At 39.8% G+C, this 22,722-nt stretch overlaps 2 protein-coding genes across 4 annotated transcripts in view; one reads left to right on the top strand and one right to left on the bottom strand.

Annotated features, from left to right (window-relative positions):
• Positions 1-3,766: 3,766 nt before the first annotated feature.
• mstnb (myostatin b) lies at positions 3,767-6,428 on the top strand. Its single transcript, XM_034134177.1, has 3 exons — positions 3,767-4,554; positions 4,890-5,260; positions 6,034-6,428. Exons 1-3 carry the CDS (start codon positions 4,176-4,178, stop codon positions 6,412-6,414), a joined length of 1,131 nt encoding a protein of 376 aa, XP_033990068.1. The 5' UTR covers positions 3,767-4,175; the 3' UTR covers positions 6,415-6,428.
• Positions 6,429-18,103: 11,675 nt separating this feature from the next.
• The window catches only part of pms1 (PMS1 homolog 1, mismatch repair system component), a 30,955-nt gene continuing 26,336 nt past the window's right edge, over positions 18,104-22,722 (bottom strand). For all 3 annotated transcript variants that reach the window (XM_034134223.1, XM_034134226.1, XM_034134224.1), the window contains exons 10-13: positions 20,603-21,070; positions 20,281-20,411; positions 18,585-18,745; positions 18,104-18,507 (exon numbers count right to left, since the gene is read on the bottom strand). In XM_034134223.1, coding sequence (XP_033990114.1) covers positions 18,307-18,507; positions 18,585-18,745; positions 20,281-20,411; positions 20,603-21,070 — 961 coding nt within the window. In that variant the 3' untranslated portion in view covers positions 18,104-18,306. The remainder of the gene's footprint in view (positions 18,508-18,584; positions 18,746-20,280; positions 20,412-20,602; positions 21,071-22,722) is intronic.

Genomic DNA, 22,722 nt, shown 5'->3' with positions numbered 1-22,722 from the left:
AAAGCATTTGAGCTCCATACTGTTTCAGAAATAATCCTTGATGTGGTTTGGAACATAATATGGCGTTTATTCATGGCAGCGTTTACCTATCTAAAATTCTCCTGAGCTCTCTCTTTAAAATGGGTGATCTGTTTGGTATTTTGAGCAAAACACTTCATAGACATGTTTTTATGTATCTGAGACCTATAATGTATGCCTAAAAATAGTATAATAGGAGACCTTTAAAGTACTCAGCACCAGTGTTGGGGACATAGGTGTCATTTACATCAGGGACATTGGGGACATGTCCCCACCACTTTTTCAAATGGCTGATTTAATCCATATTACTTTTCCAAAGTATAATTTCTAACAAATGCTCCAAGAAATGTTCATTGAAATGCAGGGTGTCTGCACAGCTTTGGGGGGATCTGGGACCAAGAATAGTCTGCAGTGACAAGGACCACAGAGCAGGGGCCACACTGGAGGGTACGTGGGGAATAAGTGTAATGGTATAATAAGCAAGGTGTTAAAAAGCTAAACCCCATTAGAGAGGTCTACATGGCAGGAAAGGGTTGTTTAATTTGAAATAGAGAGAAAATGTAACAAGACGAATAGGGAAGAGACAAAAGACACAGAAAGAGACTAGAAAATCGGTAAGGGGAAGAAGAAAGAGAAGAGAAAGAGAAGAGTATAGAGCAGAGGAGAGGAGAGGAGAGGCGGGGGAGGCACCTTCTCATATCAAAGGTAAATATATGTTTTAACATTTCACCTTTTATTTACCTGTGTCTGCATTTGTTTATTTTATAGGCAAGGCAAGTTTATTTATATAGCACCTTTCAACACAAGGCAATTCAAAGTGCTTTACAAAATGAAAGACATTAAGAGGTATAGACAGGTGAGGAGAGGAGGGGAGACCACATGAGGGAGAGCAAACTAAGCGTTACCTCGTGCAAAAAGTTAAATCTAAATATTAAATGCTATTACCAGATTTTTCGATGTTCAGTTCATCTGTTCACAAGTTATTTTAACATTTGAACCCTTATTCTCTTTCTTTTTAGCAGAGGGGAGGGGGCCCGAGGACAAGTGGGACCTCTCACTTAAAAGGTAAATAGACATTTCTTTAATGTTTTCAGGATCCAACTATGAAGTTGTTTCAGATAAAAAGTCAACACTAGAGGAAATGTCTCTGTTGGGTTTCTAAGGTGTATGCTGCTGTTGATATTCTCTGTTGAAAAATCAAGAGGCACATATATTCATATTGTTTTATTATTATGTTTTGTACAGAGCTCTTATTTTTAAAATACGCTCACAGTGCAACAATAACACCATTTCCAAATGATTCAGGTAAATTGTTAAATAAGAATTAGGTTGTTAAGCCCAACCCTTAGGGCTAACACAATTCCACCAAATACACCACATAAAGACTCCTTTAAAATAATCAAATCCATAGGATTAATTGTAATGAAACATGCAAAATGTACAAATATGAATCCCAGGCTGAAAGGCAGAAACCCAGCAGTCCAGCGGCCTCCTCTTCTGCTGCTCTGGAGCTCTGGAGCTCTGGAGCTCTTCCTTCCCAGGTGCACCTCGCCATGCGCCTCGTTACAGCCATGCAGCACACCTGGGCAGATCTACTGGAGGGAAAAGGGCACAGGAACACAAATAGCCGTAGCAAGGTAAATGGTTAACTTAAAAATAAATAAACAATTCTATTATTCAGACCTAAGCTCTTAGGTCCTTAACTGTACTCATCACTCTGTGGCTGCAAGAGTTACACATTTTCAGTTAAGTTGTAGGTTCTGTATCTTGCCTTTACTCTCTTTAAACAGCTCTCCCATTATGTGTTTAGTTTGTTTTTATTACTGGGTATATTACTTTGTTGATCTTAGAAATGAATAAATGGATAGTCCAGGTTGCATTATAACGCTATCATTCACTCAGTGTCTGTTGTTTACCAAGGTGTATTGGAGCTTAGCCAAAGAGAACACACACTAAACTATACAAGCGACCGCTGAGATGCAGTCACATTGAATGCCACCATCTTTATGTTGTGAAATTCAAAAGGTTTGAAAAGCAAGAGAGTATAAGTACGTTGAAAATATCATGAAAAAGTCTTGGCATAGTATGTCAACAAATAGTAGTGTTTGTAGTAACACGTGAAATAAAAAAGTATACATTTGTATAGTATGGTGAAACTATCTTTAATAAAAGTCAAAGCAAATCATTTTGAAAAATCTATAGTATGGTATGTCAATGTATGGGAAAAGGAATAGTGTGTAGTGTATCGAAAAAAGTCTTGAAAATATAATGAAAAAGGTCAGTGTACCATGTCAAAACATTTGTTAAAAAGTCATAGAATAGTTTGTCAAAAAATATACAAATGTCATAGTATAGTATTTTGAAAAATACAATAGACTTGTGGTAAATTCTTTAGAAGATATCATGTAGAAAGTCATAGCATTATTATAAAATATCATGAAAAATAGTAAAAGATATGTGAAAGCCAGAGTAAAGTATATCCTATATGTTGAAAATATCATTACAAAATGTATAGTGTAGTGTGTTGAAATGTAATGAAACGGACCAAAAATGAAGACAAAAGTCAAAGTATAGTATGAAAGTAGATTATCATGAAAAAAAGTCATGGTATAGAATGTATAAAAATGAAAAATGAAAAACGTGGAAAAGTCACGTTACATAGTAGGTTGTAAATATGATGCATAAAGTTATAGTATAGCATGTCAAATTATGTTGAAAAAGTAAAAGTATAGTATGTTTTGAAAAGGTAAATTAAAGTCATAGTACACCATGTCAAATTAAAGACAGTATGTATGTATAATATGTTGGAAAAGAGGAACAAATACATTATACAGTAGTATGAGGTAAAATATTGAAATGATCATGACAAAAACCTGGTATTGTTTTTTGAAAAAGTCATAGCATATAATGTCGAATATCAGGAAGCATTCATGGTATAGAATTTCAGAAAATATTTTAAAAAGCAACCATATAGAATTTTGAAAATATCATGAAAAATGTCACAACATTAAAAACATTTGTACAATATTAATTATTTCTTTACATTATGTATTTAGTAGCCTTTTATACATTCAGATGTGTTTATAAAAGTAATAATAAATGGTTTATCAATCCCCGTATTTATCTAGCCAAGTGTTCGAAGCTTGGCTCTGTTCCTGACTGTATTTCATTTCTCCACCCATGTTCAGGTCGCCATGTGATTGCTTGTTGTTGATAATGACAGGTGTCATGGATGATGTGTCCTTGCCACACGGTGGCGCTATCCTCTCATATTCTACTCCCTGGTTTCACCAACAACGATTTAAACAAGAGGATTAAGGTTTCTTTCTTTATCGTTGCTGATTTATTTTTTAAATCCTGAACATGGAAAGATGCATCAGTTCCGAATTGATATGGGCCAATAATGGTATAAAAAGACTTGAAAGGGAGTTTACAAAAATTGTAAATGTATGCATGTGTATACAAATAAAAGCCCATCCACAAATCAAGAAACATAACTATAAAATAGAAGAACATTTGAATAACAATTTTGAAGAAATACTATAACATTATGTTTATAAATTCAAATAAAAGCTCTTAATAAAATGTATTTCCAGGAACATGCTGGCCCAGCCGCACATACCTGTCTTCAGTTAAAACACTTCTGACACAAACATTTTAGGTTGTATCTTTCTCAACGTGCGAACTCAAACACGTATTAGGCTACACTCTGATCCGAGTATGGTGCTACTTCCATTTATGAAGTCCACATTTGGTTGTCTGGTGTTAATGTGTGGTGATGTAACTTCATCAGGTTCATCTAAACGTTACATATAACGCAGACAGTCCGTGGGCGCCTCTCCGCTCATTGCGCAATCCGTGCTGGAAAGTGAATTTGTGTATCTGCGGACACGTGTTGCACATGCTCACAGCCTCCATCCCTTTATGGTTTGACAACGAAAAAAAGTGTTCATGTCAGTCGGTTAAAATTCATTGTTGCCTGTCCAGCCAATCATAGTTTTTGACGACACAAAAGAGGCTAAAGTTGGAGTATAAAAAGGTGTGCGCTGATAAAGTATGATGCCTATCATTGTGGGACATTAATCCATCCCAGTCCGCTCGCGCATCAGGTCCAGCACACACCCAGGGATCCTTTTAACTCAAACACCTAAGAGACAATGCATCTGTCTCAGATTGTGCTGTATCTCAGCCTGCTCATTGCTTTGGGTCCAGTAGTTCTGAGTGACCAAGAGACGCACCAGCAGCCCTCCGCCTCTAACCCGGAGGACGCGGAGCAGTGCGCCACCTGCGATGTCCGGCAGCAGATCAAAACCATGAGACTAAACGCGATTAAATCTCAGATTTTGAGCAAACTGCGGATGAAAGAAGCTCCGAACATCAGCCGAGACATCGTGAAGCAGCTCCTGCCCAAAGCGCCGCCGCTGCAGCAGCTCCTCGACCAGTACGACGTGCTGGGAGATGACAACAGAGAGGTGGTTATGGAGGAGGACGACGAGCATGCCACCACGGAGACGATGATGATGATAGCCACTGAACGTAAGTCTTTATTTCGTTGGTTTTTTTTGAATAATAAGAAGGACGCGCTCAGACGTCTCCAACATGGGGTTTTACTCACGGGACTGACCGCACGGGAGACGCAGTTCATTTTTAACGCGGAGCTTCAGCTGCTTTTGATAACAAAAGTGGGCAAGTATCAACATTATCTAGATTTGAAACTGTTGTATGGGTCGGTGCGTCATTACGCCAGGTCATTACGCGCACAAATGTCAGGGTTTTTAAACTGTAACAGCCCACTTCTAGAGTTTAAATGTCGTGTTAAGAATTTCTATTTTCTGTCTGTAAAGGTTTTTCTGTCTCTTTCTTTTCTGCAGCCGAGTCCGTCGCCCAAGTGGATGGGGAACCAAAGTGCTGCTTTTTCTCTTTTGCTCAAAAGTTTCAAGCCAACCGCATAGTGCGCGCTCAGCTATGGGTGCATCTGCGCCCTGCGGACGAGGCGACCACCGTGTTCCTGCAGATCTCCCGCCTGATGCCGGTCACAGACGGGAGCAGGCACATACGCATCCGCTCCCTGAAGATCGACGTGAATGCCGGGGTCAGCTCTTGGCAGAGTATAGACGTCAAACAGGTTCTGGCTGTGTGGCTGCGGCAGCCGGAGACCAACTGGGGCATCGAGATTAACGCATTCGATTCGCGGGGAAATGATCTGGCCGTGACCTCCACAGAGCCTGGAGAGGAGGGACTGGTGAGCTAAACCTTAATTTACATTAAACTGTATGATTATGGTCAAGTTTGTTTTACTTAAAGGGATAACAAGCCGTTTGTCTCATCACAAAATGTTATATTTACTGCTGTAACAGGTGAATTAGATCTGGGACCAGATCATCAATCGCTCATTTCTAAAAGTCCAGTTCTAACTCTGTTTAAAGAGACATTTTGGATTCTGTATCTTACTGCCCTGAGGCAGTAGTGTGCAGAGAGGCTTTGCAGAGTCAGCAGGTGGTTAAACATTCATGCATCTCACTGCTCGGAAAGGGAATCAAGATTTAAGACTTTTGAAAGCTGTTAATCAACACAGACTCCATGCAGGCGCACACCTGCATTTGGACACATGCCCGGCCCACAATAACCTCAAATCTTATTGCTTGATTACATAAAAGTTCACCTGCCCCACATTCCTCAAAGTGTTCTGTGTGACTGTGCAAATCAGACTAATTGCCTGCACAGACACACACACACACACACTGTTGCTATCAATGACAAACACTTATCATACAGCTCAAAAGCTGGCACCGGGCTCTGGGGCAATTAGAATACCTCGACGGCTGTGGCTAACCAACCATCATATGATTTAATTTCCTAAAAAAGTCAAAGTTTCATAATATTACCGTGCCGTGTTTAAAAACCAGCTGCCAAAGGGCACCAAAGTAAAAGATGTAAAATGAATGCTGTCACCCGCCTTCCTTTTCTGAAACCCAGCTGATGTCTAAGTATTCACACATGATCTCTCGTTTTTAGCAACCGTTCATGGAGGTGAAGATCTCTGAGGGCCCCAAGCGCCTCAGGAGAGACTCTGGCCTGGACTGTGACGAGAACTCTCCCGAGTCCCGCTGCTGCCGCTACCCGCTCACTGTGGACTTTGAAGACTTTGGCTGGGACTGGATTATTGCCCCAAAGCGCTACAAGGCCAACTATTGCTCCGGGGAGTGTGAGTACATGCACTTGCAGAAGTATCCGCACACCCACCTGGTGAACAAGGCCAACCCCAGAGGGACCGCAGGCCCTTGCTGCACCCCCACCAAGATGTCGCCCATCAACATGCTCTACTTTAACCGAAAAGAACAGATCATCTACGGCAAGATCCCTTCCATGGTGGTGGATCGTTGTGGATGCTCTTGAGTTGGGACGAAGATCCTGGCGAGAGGGACGGGGGGATGGGGGACGGGGGACGGGGGGGGGGGCACAGCTCAGTCCGCCCTCCATCTTCAGACTTTTTGACACAACCAACCCACCAGCTCCAATGCTTTCCTGCAGAACACGGTGCAATAGAACCAGATTAGAAACAGCCTGACCTTCGGCAGGGCAGCGCTTTCACACCCGCCACAGCTCTTACTTTTCTTTCCACCCCTTGAAATCTTAGCCATAGAGGCTTCAGGTCAAATGGCTGTGGAAAACACACACACACACACACACACACACACACACACACACACACACACACACACACACACACACACACACACACACACACACACACACACACACACACACACACACACACACACACACACACACACACACACACACACACACACACACACACACCTGCTGGACCTTGGAGTGAATGTAGAAATGATCAAAGTTATCCAAAACTTGTTTTCCTCTGTATTCTGTGCTGTCCATTTATATCCACATGCCGACAGATTATACTCATACGCCATCCACTCCACTCATACCCTCCATACAAGCTCTTAAACTCTCTGCTAAGCTGTGTGATGCTCGATAATCATATTAGAGTGAAACTCTTCACTTTTCTAAAGTTTTTGGAGACTTTGAGAGTGGTATTTCATACTGGTGGAACACGAAGGTTCATAGGAGTCGATACAAATATGAAAACGGATTCTTTTTATAGCCTCTTAAATAATCCTGGTCAAACATTGCAACATAAGTAATTTGGAAAATCATCTTTCTAGTATAGGATCAAACTTAAATGTGTGGTGGTGACTTGGTGGTTGACCATTCCTATGAACAATGTTCCACCTGTGTGAAGCACCACTAAAGGTCTCGACACGTCTTTGTGTACAAACCCGACCAAGGAGCGTTCTTGCTCAGCATTATCTTCACTCTCCAACGCGATAGCCTGACCTGCCCGATACACTTGAACTATTCTGATTGTAAATTCACATGACTGGACGGGAAGGACTTGAACTGAAGGCACAATGAATGCAGCCTACAAATAAAGAATGTGTTTAAGACAGAGGAAATGAGATGTGTGAATTTTGAGATCATGCTTAAACTCTGTCTCACCAACAACACAGTTTGCACTATGGCACACCAATAGAAAGAATTGGTTGCTACAAAAGTTGTAAAAACTGATTTTGATATGTTTGCTCATTTGTATTGTATACATATGCCATTGTTTCCATAAGGAGTTGCCTTTCTAAACCACTGTTGGTAAATGTATAAAACCACAATCTAGCAAGATGAAAGATGTAATACAGAAACTCTATATACTTGTTTTAACAAATAAAGTTTATGCTTGTTTGTTGAATACGGCTTGTGTGAGTATGTTGTTCCTGCGTTACATTCAGAAAGTCAGAGTTTTAAGGTTATAGTGTTGAATTTCAGGTACATTTAGTTCAGTATTCAGTACATCTATGTTCCTAGAATATGTGGAGAACAATGGGTTCTTGAATTCAGTTATGAAGCATACAAAATATGAAATGACCACTTGCAACTATAAAACATTAGAAAATAATTAAATGGAGTTGGTTTTGTTCTTATCATTCTGCTGACTTTGATTATATCAATACTCGATGTTTCAGTATCGGAACACAACAACCTGTAAACAAACATCGCAGCACACACTTCTCACACTCCAGCAGCTGGGAATCTTTATGTCTTCTACAAATGGGTGTAAACTGATAGGAAGGCAATGTGTGAGTGTGTGCACTTGATGGGTTGGTGTGTGTGGAAAAAAGTCAAAATACATACACACCACACACTGTCTACCTGACTACACCTGCACAATCCCATCAACATAAGCCTGTTTTGTCACGGGTGCAATTCAGACCAATTCCCCTGACTTTGCTTTTTATCCAGTGAAGGGATGTTGGAAGTATTGCTGTCTAATGAGAGGATGTGAACTCTGGTGTGCTCTGACAGCATGACCTATTCGACTGACGGCCTCATTGAGGCTTGACTTCCGCCCAGTAGAGGGCGAATTGAGCACTGCCCCTGAGAGCCACTTCCTTTCCTGCTGAGAGCTGGAAAGCTGCCACGCAGAGTGGATCCACAGAACCTCTCTCCCGGGGGAAGGTTTCTTGGTTTCTCCCCTTTAATGCTTTTTATTGACAGAGGGGAATAGTGTCTGAAAGGATCTTTAAATGAGAAAAGCAAAAGTTTAATATCAAATTTAATGTAGGTTGTATACATCATAGTAGATTTAGTAGACGGAACCAATTTAAACAGTAATCTCCATTCTCATGCGTGTTCCTACAACTGTGATGTCTCCATCTGCAAAGTGACATGAACTTTTTATAAATCTAAAAATCTCCAACAGTGTCCAACTCTTAACTTTCACGTTAATACTATGACATGTGTATTAAAAAAAGTAATTAAAGAGTATAAAAGTGCCATTAAACTGAGGTACTACCTATAAATGTCAATTCAATGTCAATGTTATAGCCAGCACAAAAATTACTTCACTTCTTGACTTTACATTTAAATGTAACAGCTGCTTATAAATACAGACATCCGACGGAAAGGTTTCAAGCATCTCTGCCTCTTTAGATAGTGAGATGTAGCAGGAAAAAAGAATGTCTGCCATAAAACAGGTTTATTGTGATGTGCCTATCAGCATTGTTCTTTTTACCTCCGCTGTAAACAGCATGCACCAGTATTCAGTTTATCATGCCCATGTGCATCGTTTCATTCCGTTGTGTCCTGCAGAGATGGCTGCTGCTGCTTGTTTCAGGCTGCTTCTTGAACAGGAGCTGGGAAACGTTTTGACTGAGCATCGCTGCGTCTGTCAGGAGTCGGACCCTGGAGGACTGTATCCGCCAGCGACATTCCACCTCTGACAGGTGAGGAAGTGAGAGTGAGAGAACGGGAAGAAGGATGTTAGGGGGTAAAGGAGAAGTCCAAGGCAGCTGGAGACCTTGTTATTGGAAAGGGTTCCTGTTGCGCAAAGTTAATAGAATTTGAATGGATAGAACCTGTATACCTCTTCACGAATGCTCATTAAATGACACATTATAGAGCTGCATACAAATTTGTGATAATTATATGAACCTGAATTCTGGTTATTTGATACTAAGTATACCAAAAGTTGATTTACCCAAATAAATAACTAAATAAAACATGTTGTAACCCGATTGCATTTACACGAGGTATCAATACGTACCTCCGGTGTCCTCATTGAGATCCTTTTGATATCCAATCTCTTTGTCCGACTCCAACAACCAAGCGTCACACCCTTCTAGTGTTTCTGCTGGGCAAAAAAATGTTGTTAACACTCAAACCTTGATATTTCTTGTGAAAAAACAAGACTGGTGTTATCAAAATAATTAGGCAATTGAGCAAGGATTATCACGGTCATCAGGAATCATCCTCTGGGAACAATGTAAAGACATTTGACTTCAACTTTAAATGTTCATCCAATGGTGGCAAGATGCAAAGTGAAAGGATCTTCACAGTCACCAGTATTCATCCTCTAAGAACTTGAACATCTGTAGAACATTTCATGGCATTAAAGCCTTGCTAATGAATGTTTACTTTTGCTTACTCGTGCTGTGAGTAAGCAGTACACAAGAGAAATGAGTCCCAGGTTAATTTTAGGAAGGTCTAATAGGTCTCTCAAGAGGTCATGTCTGTAGGTCAAGACACCTGACAGATTATTTTTGCCTTTCAAGAGATGAATCCTCTCTACGGGCCTTCCCAGAAAATGACGTCAAAGAACAAGGAATAAAACAGAAAATGTGTCTTGAAAATAAGAGAGAACTAAAGGTCAAAATTATTGTTTGAGTGTACTTGTTTTTATAGGATCTTAATTAACAAAGCAGTTGAGTTGATTATGTGTTTATCTATTACATCAGACTGTTACCTAAAAAAGGTGATTAACTTATTTTTCTGCTGTGTTTCACTTTATCTCCTATCAATATTGGTAATATGTAGGCCAGGGCTATTCAATTAGTTTGGAATGGGGGCCGGTTGATGAAAATGATCCAAAGCAAGGGGCCGGGAAAAAGATGGCTTGAAATATGAGCAATCATATTAAGAGCTTCAGATACAGTAAATACTACAACAGCATAGTGGAGTGCATATTGTGTTTAATTCAATCAAACAACATAGCCCCAAGGCCTTTATAGATCTAAATGGCAAGTTCAGAACTCAGTAGGCCTACATGTGAAGATCATTTAACCATCAACAACATTTCATTTCATTTCATTTAGGTGAAATGATCTAATCATTCATGCAGAGATGCAATAAATGACAGGAGTTGTCACTACAGTAGCTAGTGTCCGGCAGTGGCTCAGTAAGTAAGGGCTTGGACTGGGAGCTGTAGGGTCGCCGGTTCAAATCACCGACCAGACCTAAAATATGGAGTGTGGACTGCTACTTGGAGAGGTCCCAGTTCACCTCCTGCCCTGCATTGGTGCCCTTGAGCAAGGCACCGGACACCCCCCTTCCCCCCTCACTCCCATTGCTCCCTGGGCGCTGTACAATAGCTGCCCACTGCTCCTAGTACTAGACTCCTGATACTAGGATGGGTTAAAAGCAGAGAACAAATGTCACTGTGTGTGCTGTGTGCTCTGCATGTGTGACCATTAAAGAGGGTTTCATCCCTCCCAATTCTATAATAGGTGGGTTCGAAACCCGAGCCCGCCAAAGTTTTCAGAGTCTTCCCCTCTATCTCTCAATTTAACACCCTCTCTGGAATAAAGGCACTCTTTAAAAAATCTGGGGCCGCCAATTGAATAGCCCTGATGTAGGCTATTCTTCTGTTTGATTTATCGTATATGTTAAGGAATAATTCTTCTAGATATCTAACCTTTTACTCTGACATGTGTTATTTCCTTTAAGGAAAGGCCTTGGTGCCATATGTGTTGTTGTCACCAGTGTGAGACCGGTCAACTTGACTGGCACGAAGGGTAATTGTTGTGGGAACACTGAGGCACTTCTTTATCGGTGTTTGTGGGCTCTAGGATGTGAAATCCTTGAGGCCATGAGTGTCGGACACAAATTCAGTGTTTAGTCTACTCCTTCAGAGATGTTGATTTCTCTCTGTGAACCTGTTAAAAGGTCTAGCATAGAGAGAGGTTCTTCAGAATTGACGTGGCAACTCTACCGTGTGGTCAGAACCTCTGACTCTTTGATTTGTGATGTGAATCCTCCGGCCGAATACTCTGAATAAACCCATCAGTGTTTGACATCAAAGCTCCAACTCTCACCGTGTCTCCTTCCTGAGTCGGTGACTCCATGCATTACTACACAGAAGTTTCCTCCACAGTATACATATAGTGCACATACAATGACCACATGATCTGTGTTCATATATTTGGAGGCATCATATTTCAAGGCTTGGTACAATCGGTAAGCTACAGTTCATGAAGGTTTGCAGTTTGTTAACTGACATGCATCAATTAAGGCTACATGGACAATGTGTTACCATAGGAAAAACATTTCAATGAACATTCTACTTCAAGTTCGGTTAACTTTCCAGACGTTAAAACAATACACATTTTCGATATTCTGTAGAAGCCATTGCAGATATGTCATTTGAGCAGCATCTCTATTCCTTCTAGTTCTACAGGAAGGCATCCAGACTTCCCCAACATCTGGACAAAAGAAGGGATGCCCTGCCCTGGCCGTGGTGCAGGGCCATGGACAACGGGTTGGGAACGAAAAGGGGCTTGCCAGGTGCATCCAAAAACATCTGGAGCCTTCAACAGATGTGCAGAGCAAACCATCTGGAGAAGTGTTTCTGCTGACAGATTGCTCTGTGGCAAATATCTTACTTGACCATAACATCGTTCAAGAGCGATGACAGATCAAGAGACTGAAGTGAAAGCGTTCACAAGGTTGGCTGACATTGTGAAATATAACTTAAAAATGCTTACAGCAATAATGCACTGACAGTATTTCATTGACCTCTACACAGATTTGTGACAAATAAAAAACTGACGCCTGAAAAATCATTGAGGATTTCGAATGCACACAATATTTCTTCAAAAGTCTTGTTCCAGACCTCTGAAAGACTTCCCACCTTTCACATTTGTTCAATGATTTAAACAAGTCTTGAGTTTTGAGGATATCACCTTCCTACTTCTCCTAGCTAGCTAAATATAGCAGCTAAATACAGCTAGCTACTTTCATGAAAATATTAAATGAAAAATGGTCACAAAAATGGTGTCAACCATGTTGTATGTGCATGTAAGTGGTTTTAAAGACACAACAATCTGCACGACGCTTCTTTTGTAGAAAAACGTATTAGCTAACATTAGCTTTTTAGTATAAACTAATCCCAGTCTCACGGCATTTCGTGTAATAGGCACGAAATAAATGTAATCTATTGATTCGTGTTCACCAACACGATTTTCCCCTTTTTTTCGTGTCACACAGAACGATTTTAAAAGCAATGTATTTCTATTGGTAGTATGTTTCGTGCCTGCACCACGTCTTTTTGTCCGGTCTGGTCTTGGAAGACCGGAAGCTGTGTGGTTCATAAAAACATTTTCTTACTCAATATCAAGCCACGATTATTGTTTTTATTTTAAATTGTATAATGTCTTACTTTTCTTGCCGTCCTCGAGGAAAAGAAATGGGGCTCAGAGCCTCAGAATACTGAAATCTGTATTTTTTAAATCTTTTTTTCCTTCTAATTTGTTATTATTTGGTGCAGACACGAAACATACTACCAATAGAAATACATTGCTTCTAAAATCGTTCTGTGTTAGAATACTGAAATCTGTATTTTTTTTTATCTTCTTTCCTTCTAATTTGTTATTATTTACATTGCTTTTAAAATCGTTCTGTGTGACACGAAAAAAATGGGAACATCGTGTTGGTGAACACGAATCAATAGATTAATTTCGTGACTATAACACGAAATGCCGTGAGACTGGGTTGACTAATCCATTGGTCATCAACCTTGTTTATAAAATCATTACATTATAGACTGATCAGTGATCTCTTTGACCTAAAATTATAGCACACCTGATCGTTTCCATGTCTCACAAGGAAAATAATTAATATGGGTTGTTAGGTATTTTGTTAGAAACAGTTGTAACTATAACTTGGGATACAAAATAGCAGGTTATTGTTTTGCCACTAATGTGAGATTACGATCCAGTACATGTTTTATTCTGTGTAAAATACATAGATCAGGGTAATAGTATAGAGTGTCTAATGTACATCTGACTTAAACAGTGCGCCTTGGAAGTCACTTTATCTTATGAGGACACAATATATAAGATGCAAATTGTAATCACTTAAACAACCAGCAGAGGATGATCACCTCAGGCCAGACTGACAGGTTGTTTATGAAAACCCCTCTTGGGTCTACTGAAAGCAATGAAAAGCAATAAAATCAACCAGTCTGGGACACGATAAGGACCAGATGGCCAGCTGCTGAATGCTAGCTGTCTTCACTTCTCTGTTGATTTATCCTTTCCGTCTGCACTTCGCTTGCTTTTTCACTTAGGGATGAGGAATCACTATTCCTACCTCAAAACTGACAGTCACCTCTGGGAAGCCATCATATGATTAATGACTTTGTAAAGCTACTGGAAGTTTGGAGAAAGGTCAAATTTGGTGTTCACTCCAAATATGTTTACAAAATTCCTCAATGTCAGTGTTTGTTTGCAAGGAGGGGTTCGGTGACGAGCAAAAAACATGGACGTTAGCCATCCAAGGTCCAAAGCAGCAAAGTATCGTCTCTCTGGGGACAGAGGGTTGACAGTGATGAAGAATAGATGTTCCTCCAAGGAAAATAAGGAAGGGCAGATTATGGAAACCTCCTGTCTCCTGATGATATGCTATGCCTATGCTCTTAAGACAGACGGATGTAGAGAAGTATCAGGTATGTGTCAAGCGACCTTGATACATTTTGACATCTCAGAAACAATATTTATGTTACATTTGAACAGTTACTGTGCACAATAATATAATACAAGAAGCCAATTAAGTGATATTCGTGTGTCAAGTAGGACTTTCGACAGTCAGGCCTAGGTGGATAAAATCAATCCAGAATCCAACTTTCAACCGGGTTTCAAAATGCTTACGACATATTTTTATAATAAATCCACATTGTTTATTCCTAGGTTTACATTTCTTGAAGCGTAAAAACATCATACTTTGAAAGCAGATATGGGCATCATGAGCTGTTGGCCCTGGGAATTTCAGGTAAAACTCTACATTAATTTTCCTCTTTTCTTTCCTCACCTAAAATGTATCCTCCAAAGAAAAATGTCTTGCACTATAATTTCAAACTTGCTATAGGAATCGCTGACAAGTGATTAAAAATTAAAAGGAGTAGACTTGATGGCCCCACTGTGGATGCCCTTGACCCATGAAATTGAATGTGGTGTGGCTGTAAATTCACCAACAGTTGAGAACCTGTGGCTTTTTAACACCCATCACATTAGTGTGTGCCTGAAGCCCATAAAAAAAGAACTAAGTGGCTCTTCTGTGGTTGGCAGCAAAGTTGCAGAGTCACAGCATGGCACCACTACCAATTACCAGCTGAAAAACACAAACTCAGATGCAGCAAAGATTTTATAGCTGGTCCCATATGGACCATGGTATAGTTAACAGTTTACAACACTTGATTAACTCCTTCTGGCAACGTTTGGTGTGTATGGTGAGTATTGGGGTTTGTTGACAGATTAAAAGCCCTTTGTCTGCATCCAATTCAAACAGTCTTTAATGGTATTTTCATCAGAGATCAGAGTTAGGGGGAGATAAAACAAATTAATGTGTAGTAAAGAAATTCATGACAAATGAATAAGATCAATCAAAGGGTTAGTACTTTATTAAAACATTTCAGCTTAGTTTCGATATGTGAATTATTAGCATGAAGCGTTGATTAAACCGCTGTCACAGAGAGACGCTGTGATTCCCCTGTGTATAATGTGCGGTACACATTAGTATGGTAATGTTTTTGATGCAGCTATCATATTGTAAGCACTATCTGTTTCTACAGATGTTCGCTATCTCCCACTCCTGTGCAACTTCAAGAAACTGGCTAGCACATGCTTCAGTTAAATGCTTCCCCCCGTTTTCACAAAACCTAAAGAAAACGAGTGCAGATCATTTCTCATCAATCATGTGTCCCATTACACTGAGATAGGTGGCTCTAACTGATGTCCAGTGGTTTTCAGTCAATACATGTAGTTAGATTACGACTATACAGTATGAGTTTTAATCCTTTACGGGATCCTCTTAATTTTCCTTTAGCGTCTAGGAAAAAACATCTGCAGAAAGAGCTCTCCGTTGCAGGTCCACGGAAGAGGATTGGGGCAGTTAAAGATGGTTTTGTGACAATCTGACACTTTAGTTTAAGAATGACTTTAGTCTCTTCATGGACCATGCTGGCAATTTAAAAAAAGCTACATTAAGGAACGACTTGGTAAGTGATTTTTATTAACATGTTAAAGTGTTTTTAAAATGTAAACTATATTCTTTCATGGTTTGATTAATACCTTTACTCTCTATCTAGTTTCACATATCCAAACAGAAACAGGTGTTGTTTGTACCCAGGCTAGGCAAGATACTTTACGTGACTACTTCTCATAACCGTTCCAAAAATAGAGCGGGAAAGGGGTTAAATATAGTTCATGTCATTTTATTTTGGATTTGATGACTCTGTTAAAGTGCACTGTTACTTCTGGGTTGTGAGAGTGGTGTACAGTTGCCCTGATTGCTCAATACAACCTGAGAAGCAGTAGCTCTGCACATTCGGACAGTAATAGGAGAACTGATAGCTATCTAGATGACGCTGTATGTGAAATTAGTATTTGTGTATCCAGGTTTTGAGACTCATCATTTAGCATCAATTTCAAAATTCATCCCTTTTCCCATTCTTCAGGTTAGGTTCTTCATTAGCAAATACCTCAGTTTTGATGCAGAAAATGTCAAAAACAGTGAAACAGGTGGTTAAAGAGACAGCTGGCAATATGAACCATTGCTGACCTTTTAAATAGTGTTGTCACATGGTCAAAAGATGGTCATCAGTTAGTCCTACCTAATTACTCTGATGTGCCCCTTGGGTGCCGAAGGCAGCATGTAAAGAGTAGACTCTGCTGCTGCACACATTTCTGGACACGAGCAACTGAGGAGCACGTATCCAAGAGTGAGAAGTATCAAACAAGAGCCCATGCAGGCAGGAGTGAGGGGAGAAGGGTGAAAGGAGGGACGGGGGTCCTCACTGGCATTTATCTCCTTCCCAGAGGTACTTTGTAGTGTTGGCTCTGAAGCAATGCTGAAGCCATCTGTGGGTTCTCTCAGCAGAGGCCACGTAAAACAAGACGTGTGCTGTGGTTTGACCTTTCACGGTCCTAACTATAATATTATCATAAGACGAGAGCTCTGATTGCACTCGTCCCTGCGGTGGGATTCGGTGTCCATATGAAAAGGCGATGAGTGAAAACCTTGCGTGGCTATATGTTTTCCTGTTATCCAAATGTGGTAAAAGGACATAACCACATTTTCTCCAATTAAATCCTGTGTTTAGGTACCACCACTTCTTGAGGTTTATAGAACATTTTTAACTAATCATATGCGTTTATAGCTTTGCCAGCCATCTCTTTTTTAAAGTTTTAAAGCAAAGTCTTTCCCCACAGGAAACATCACGCATTACTGAGCACCAGAATGATGCAGTAACAGACTAATGTCTTTAGGAAGTGGCACCACCACAAGTTAGCACAGTGTCAAGGATTTTATAAACTTTGTGGTTGAAATTACAGTGCAAATCTCTAAAGCATTTGATACAGCTAGGGATAATATACAACTATCTGTCAATACTAACGGCCGAGCAGCTGGCACTCATTGAGGGAAAAGAATTATGGGTAGTAGCTGGCAGTGTACAGTGGCTCCGAGCTTGCCAATACCCATTCCAATGGTACCACAATGAGGCTCAGGGGCTGCAAGAGACCCTGGCTTTGGGACCGAAATCAAATTAGGGAGTCAGGTGTCACTCTGTGGGTGGAAGACGCTGTTGTTAATCCAAGAAAATGCAAACTATGCAATAAATCAATTTACAAAACCAAAACACAAATGTGTAATAGTTGGTACCCTTGCAAAGAGCAAATCTGTTTATGAACTAGATCAATATCTACATTTTTTGTACATCCGGACTAATTTGTATTTAGTGGGGTTAAAATAGTATTTCTGAGCCATCTTCTGAAAAAGGTTATTGGATTTACTTTTGTTGCACAATTCAAGGAATACTTTAATGGTACATAAATTGACAATTGTTACCCTGCATGTGTTCCTTTGAATTCTTGTAGAACTTATTTATAAAAAGACTTTTGATGGATAGAAGAAACTATTTCAAACACTTCTGCACCTTTAAGTGTGACCAGACCAATGTCTTTTCTTTACAAATCTCTAGGGCAAGATTTACCAGTTACCTGATAAAGATCGATGAGAATCGGGCTGTTTCAACACAATCATAAAATACATTCATATAGTGAATAACACACACCTGAATCTGGTCCTCAACTATTGGCGACTGATGTATTATTATACTTAAATGACAGACGTCTCTGTGTGTATATTTCTTTTTGATCACTTTAAAAAAAGGTCACAATCTAAACTGTGATTATTTGTTCACCACAGAGCAATCATAACAGCTTGGCTCCAGCAGTTCTGTCAAATAAAGTTATTTATTGTGAAATGAAGGAACAAAATGAAAAGCACAAAATGTTATGTTTGTGTTCTGTTTGTAACAATGTTGGACATCATCTGAGATAGAAACATATCAAGTAGCTTACATTGAAGATAATCAGCTGCGTTAAAATGAGACAGCTGGATATTGCACTTCTGTGATTTTTTTATTAAGATGTGTTCTTACAGCTCTAAAGGCTTCAGCAGAGCTTTAGCCTCCTGGTCAGTAGATGGGACATCAGATAGATGTTGGAGAAACGGTCGTCCATGGATGCAGCTCCGGCTGCTCTCTCCAAGCTGCTGATCCATCCTTACGAGAGTTTCCTCCACATCCTCCCTGGATAAATGTGTAGGTAACTGACGGGCAAGTCGTACTGCTTCACCCTGTGAGTCACAATTTAGATATTTAATAACATAAACACCAGTAATGCCATTTGTTATTAATGTATAGCATCTCTTACTTGTAGGTAGTTTGTGACTTTAAGTGGCCGGCACTCTTGCACGGTCTTAGCCTTCTTGTGAAGAACTGCAGTCAGGATCTCCCTGAGGTCCTCCACACCGAGGAAAGGCACGCAGTCTGCCATTGCTGTCACTTCCAGATGTCTCTCGTCTGAGGTGAGGCCTGGCCAAAACAAGCAGAAAACAAGGATTAATATACTCCAGACGCCACTACTATCTCCAGGAAAGAATAATAAATAAATATTGTGGTTTACGGTGGGAGTGATGACCAAGTTAAACAAGCGAGGGGCCAAATGGAGTGTTAAATGACTATTAGAAGCCCCAGCAGACTGGAAGGAAGTTGTCTTGTAGGGTAGAAGAATGATAGCTTCTCATTTCATGAGGAAATACTGCAAATCATGAACGATTTATATTTCCGATACACGTCTTTGGATGCAAAATGAACTCAGAATGGCTTGAAAAAAAACCTGGAGAGGCAATTAAAATATTTCTCAAATATTTCTGTGCTGGTTGTGTTGCCTGTGCATAGTCTGACACATTTGCCTTTTAAAATGTATGCAAAGAGTAATACTTTTACTTATTGGGAAAATAGCATGTTAAACGCAATACAAATATTTACAAATTGACAGTATCTGCAGGATCACATTATACACAATACAATATTACTGGATAATAAACAATATGACATGTAATATAATCATAAGAAATGGACAAGATATGCAGCAGAGATTGTGCTATGAAACCATCTTACATGTGCCGCTACCTTCACTCCCATGCACACCCACCGAGGCTGGCAGTGCCAAATGAAAATTCTTTGAATATCTCAAAGGGCAACCGTTCTCATCACCTGCACACTGGGGTACCGACCCACTGTGAGCGCACTCTGTCAGGCAGAGAGCCAATGTCAACTGAGGTGAACCGTTCCAGAAATAAAAAATAACCAACACATGTCATAATTATACAAAAACAAGTTTAATTGGAGGTGCTCTGGTTTATTTGTCCGTTATATTTATCATTTATGTTGACCTTACTTTTGACTTTGTTTAATACACTGTTTTTTGCAGAGCAATCCGTGAATAAACATGAATAAATTGGATTTGGCTTTCATAAAGAGAATGATGACTTCTGAACAATTATTTGCATATTTTATACTTGCAGCAATATTTTAACTGGTTGTTTAAATGTACCAGATTATTGGTAAGTATAACTGAATCACTAAGTGTTATGTCCCTAAGATAAAAATACATGTGTGCGCATAAAGATTTTGTGGTCAATGTACATAATGTTATGTATGGTTGTAATGTTTCAAAGTTATGACATTTGCCTTGATCTATTGTAAAGACAAGGTTTACATTGGTTGGTATTGTTCTTTCATGATTTACAACTTTGCTTATTCATCATTTGCTATTTTTCATGATGGACATTCTTTTTAAAGGAATGGAAATGGAATAATTGCCTGTAATCCAGTTACCTGAAACTGTATGTTTGACTTTTCTAAGTGACTGGTGAACTATGACATTAAATGACGACAAATGGCTCCAACATTTGGTAAATAAAACTAGGCCATCCATGAGATCTTTAAACAGCGTGATTTATAAGAAAGGCTTGTTCTTATATTGATGGTGGGAAACGATTAATATTCAATCAAATAAGACTGCTAATACAGCAGCATTTGGTCCACATTTATTTACAATGTACCTGGAGTGAATTGGATTTTAAAGCCATTAGCCACAAGCCTGGGATCAGAGAAGAGGGCCCCTCCGTGTAGCTCAGGGCTTTGTTTCTCCATGTTGCACAAAGCCTCAGTATATTCAGCCCCCCCGAGACTTCTATAAAGAGAGACAAGGTGAGGTTTAACAAACACATTAGGGAAGCCTTAATAGACATTTATCAGGATTTGTTTTTCTTAAAAATAGTCTGAAACATACATGCATGTAAAGAAATTGGATGAGTTTGCAGTTTTCTAGAAAAAACAACTCAGGCTTGACATTTTGCTGGTGAGAAGTGAGTGATACGTTACCCATCTGCTAACGGTATAGGGTTCTGCAGACTCACTGCTGGAAGTATATTATTCTCAAGGAGTCTCTTAAACAGCAAGCTTTCCTCCACCCGAAATGGGTTTAACAACATGAGCCTCTGACCACATAAAATGACCCAGGCGCTATGAGAGGCCAGCCGGTTTACAAGACGGAGGCCCCGTGGCACTGTGCTGCTCTGGGATGAAAGGCGCTGGAGCTGCAGCCGAAGGGCAGCTATGCTGCAGGGGAGGGGCTGCGAGGACTTCAGTGCAGGGCTCCTCATCTTCTTTTGGGGCTGTACAGAGAAGAGCTCATCCAGCAGCTGCTGGTTGGACAGTGGGGCCTTGCGTTTGTGGCCCTGTGCATGGCCCCTTGGGCTGCTCACACTCGTGTCTCTGGGGCCTTCAGCAGAGGCCAACCTGGTCTTCTGGTCATGGTGCTCCAGGTGTTTTTTTGCCTTCTCCTCATACCTGCAGAGTTTAACCAAGTATTTTAGACTAAAACCTAGACCAGTGTCGAACCAATTTGGAATCTATCCCAATTTCCTTCCCAGCATGCACTGATTTGGAAATGTGTATAATAAAACATACCCAGGCTTCTAGGTAAAAGCTAAATAAAAGGAACTTCCCATTTCACACATGAAGTTCGGTTTGATCTTAACTACTCAATCTGCAAAAACAGTAAAATAATGTCACCTGTGGCTCTTTTTTCCAAAGTTTGAGAGAAAATACCCCTTAGTGATGTCATCGGGGTTATCTTGGATTGGGCTTGAAAATACGTTTTTGACAAGAGCCAGCATTGGATCCTTAAAGTGCAGATACAGTAAAGTCCAATAATACAAAATCAGGATATCGCTTCTTCTTCATTTCCACTGATCTTGATTTTACCTTTATTTTGTTAGGCTACCAACTTTATGGAAGTGCAACCACATAAACATAACTTGTAACAACTATTCTGTGTTAAAATCGGCAGGGGGACACAGCTGTTAGCAGACGGTAGGCAGCAAAGTTCTGTAAACATTATTTTAAAAAGTAAATAATAAAGCTGACAGCTGACATTGTTAGAGGTTCCGTTGAGTTGCATTACGATACGTTCAAGCTCTATTAAAAATGAAAATTGGCAAATGATATTGCTGTAAAATGTTGTTTTTGTCAATACAATATATACATATTAGGAGAATTTTGGCCTGGTTCATAACACTAGTTCTAAACATCTTGTAATATATAATTAAACAAAACAAAAAAATACAATCATTTATTCACTAACCATTTGAGTTTTCAATCATAACATTCCGAATCTTTCTGACTATACATACAATTTTGTTCCTGTTGATAAGTTATTACATTTATTTTCTACAGTTTAGCAAAGCTGTTAAGGAGCTATCTGTTGATGTCTACAATTTATAAAGGAATATATTTATAAATATAATCTTTTACCTTGTTCTTAATAGAGAGCTTTCCTCAGCAAATCAGTATTCTGACTCATGTTTCCGTTGATTTTCATATGTTCAGCATTAGAACTTACACTTCAGCACCCCATTATTCTAAGAACCTGTTTCGTGAACTCGTGCAAGTGTAATTCCTAGAAGTGGTCAGCCACTTAACAGTGGCGATGAAAGGAGCAAAGTCCTTGCCACATCTTATTTCATGTTTAAGACAGCCGTACGTCGAGCCAGGATTCTAAACAGATGTCTTTTTCCATACACTCTTCGATAGCTTACATAAGGCCCCAACTAGTGCTGATGCACATTTTCCAACTTTGCAATTACTTTAAATTGGTATGCAGTAACATAATTAGGTTGAAGCGCGTTCAGCGCGGTATAACGGTGTTGTTCCATGATGCAACTTACAGAGTAGCTGAGTGGATAGAGATCAGTAGGAAGCAGTTTGTGCTTTCTTTTACTGACATGGCATCTGGACTGTATCAACAAATAACGATGACACTGTCAAGATTCACCTCTCTCCTATTAAATTATAAGTATTGAGACAATCAATTGATTGAACCTTAAGCATGGAATGCGCGCTGTGCTATGCTATTTGACCTGCAAATGGCACCAGTTTGTGAATGTTTTGTATACTTAGCTGTCAGACGGAAGCAAACGCAGATCATGAGCCTTGATAAT

This window comes from Trematomus bernacchii, unplaced genomic scaffold, assembly GCF_902827165.1.
Source record: "Trematomus bernacchii unplaced genomic scaffold, fTreBer1.1, whole genome shotgun sequence".
Taxonomy (NCBI): Eukaryota; Metazoa; Chordata; class Actinopteri; order Perciformes; family Nototheniidae; genus Trematomus; species Trematomus bernacchii.
This window is presented reverse-complemented; position numbering and strand designations above follow the sequence as displayed.